The 1245-nt window shown below is 22.9% G+C and overlaps 1 protein-coding gene across 1 annotated transcript in view; it reads left to right on the top strand.

Annotated features, from left to right (window-relative positions):
- The window catches only part of LOC115239776 (aminopeptidase N-like), a 2678-nt gene extending 2371 nt beyond the window's left edge, over positions 1 to 307 (top strand). Inside the window, exons 4-5 of the mRNA XM_029814487.1 lie at positions 36 to 176; positions 299 to 307. Coding sequence (XP_029670347.1) covers positions 36 to 176; positions 299 to 307 — 150 coding nt within the window. The remainder of the gene's footprint in view (positions 1 to 35; positions 177 to 298) is intronic.
- The last annotated feature ends 938 nt before the right edge of the window (positions 308 to 1245 follow it).

Genomic DNA, 1245 nt, shown 5'->3' with positions numbered 1-1245 from the left:
TGTATATTATATATATGTATATATATAATTTTTAGGAAAAAATAGCAGAAAGTTTATATAAACTTCTTCAGCGTATAACATACAATAAAACACCTATCGACAACGAGCTTACAAAATGTTTACGGCAAGAAGCCGCTAAATGGTTATGTGTTTTCGGTCATCCCAATTGCAAGAACGCCGAGATGAAATTGAATAAATATCTCAAACATGATGAAAGAAATAAGTAACTTTTTTTACAATTTAATTACGACTTTTTTAACTGTACTCTTTCTATATTTTTTATGTACAAATAATCAAGATAGTATAGATAATATAATAATACGAGATACAGCAAATTATAATTTAAATTTTTATAACAGATTTTGATTTTTTTTTTTTAATATTGTAGAATCTTACTGTGATCGAAAGAATAGATATATTGTAATGGTTTGATTGGAGCAAGTATTGCTATTTGGAATGAAGTATCGCAAGCATATATACAAAAACTTGATAAGAAAATATTAAAATTTCTTAGTTGTTCACAAAATTCATTTGTTATGAATCATAAAATGCTAACAAAAGCTGAAAGATCATTAGAAAAAATTCAACACAATGATTATATCTTTTATTTTCACAATATTATTGAGAAACATGCAAGAAATGAAACAATGCTTGTCCACATATTAGAGAATTTGATGAATGTAAAACCCAAGTAATAATATTTTTCTTCGTAAATGTATACCCCTTTAATAACATATCAAAAGAAAGTTTGTTATACATATATATAATTATAACTTGTTTTTTCATAGACAATTCAATACGATTGCAGCGTTAATTGATATTATCAATCACATATATTCTGAGGACGTACTTAATAGGGTAAATTTATGTGCTCAAATATCGAATATATTAAAATTTGAAACGGTTTATCATTATTATATATACTTTTCTACTTATAAATATTTTACGTATTTTATTTTTATTATACTTGGTTTTTAATTGTGCTAAAAGCAAAAGATATATTATAAATTTTTTATATTGCAAGATTAAATTACTGATTCTTTTACAACATATATCAAAATAATTTGTTTCAGATAATACCATTCCTAGAAAATATTTTGATGAAAAGTGAATTAATAATCATTGCTGAGGTAGATTTAATTAACTCAGAAGTAAATTCTATAAATGCAAAAACTTCATTTATTAATATTTTTATATTTAAATTTATTTGTTTCTCTTTGTATATGTGCCATAAATATATATATA

Source organism: Formica exsecta, unplaced genomic scaffold (genome assembly GCF_003651465.1).
Source record: "Formica exsecta isolate Colony F162 unplaced genomic scaffold, ASM365146v1 scaffold394, whole genome shotgun sequence".
NCBI lineage: Eukaryota > Metazoa > Arthropoda > Insecta > Hymenoptera > Formicidae > Formica > Formica exsecta.
Note: the sequence above shows the minus strand (reverse complement) of the source record. Positions and strands in the feature narration are given on the sequence as shown.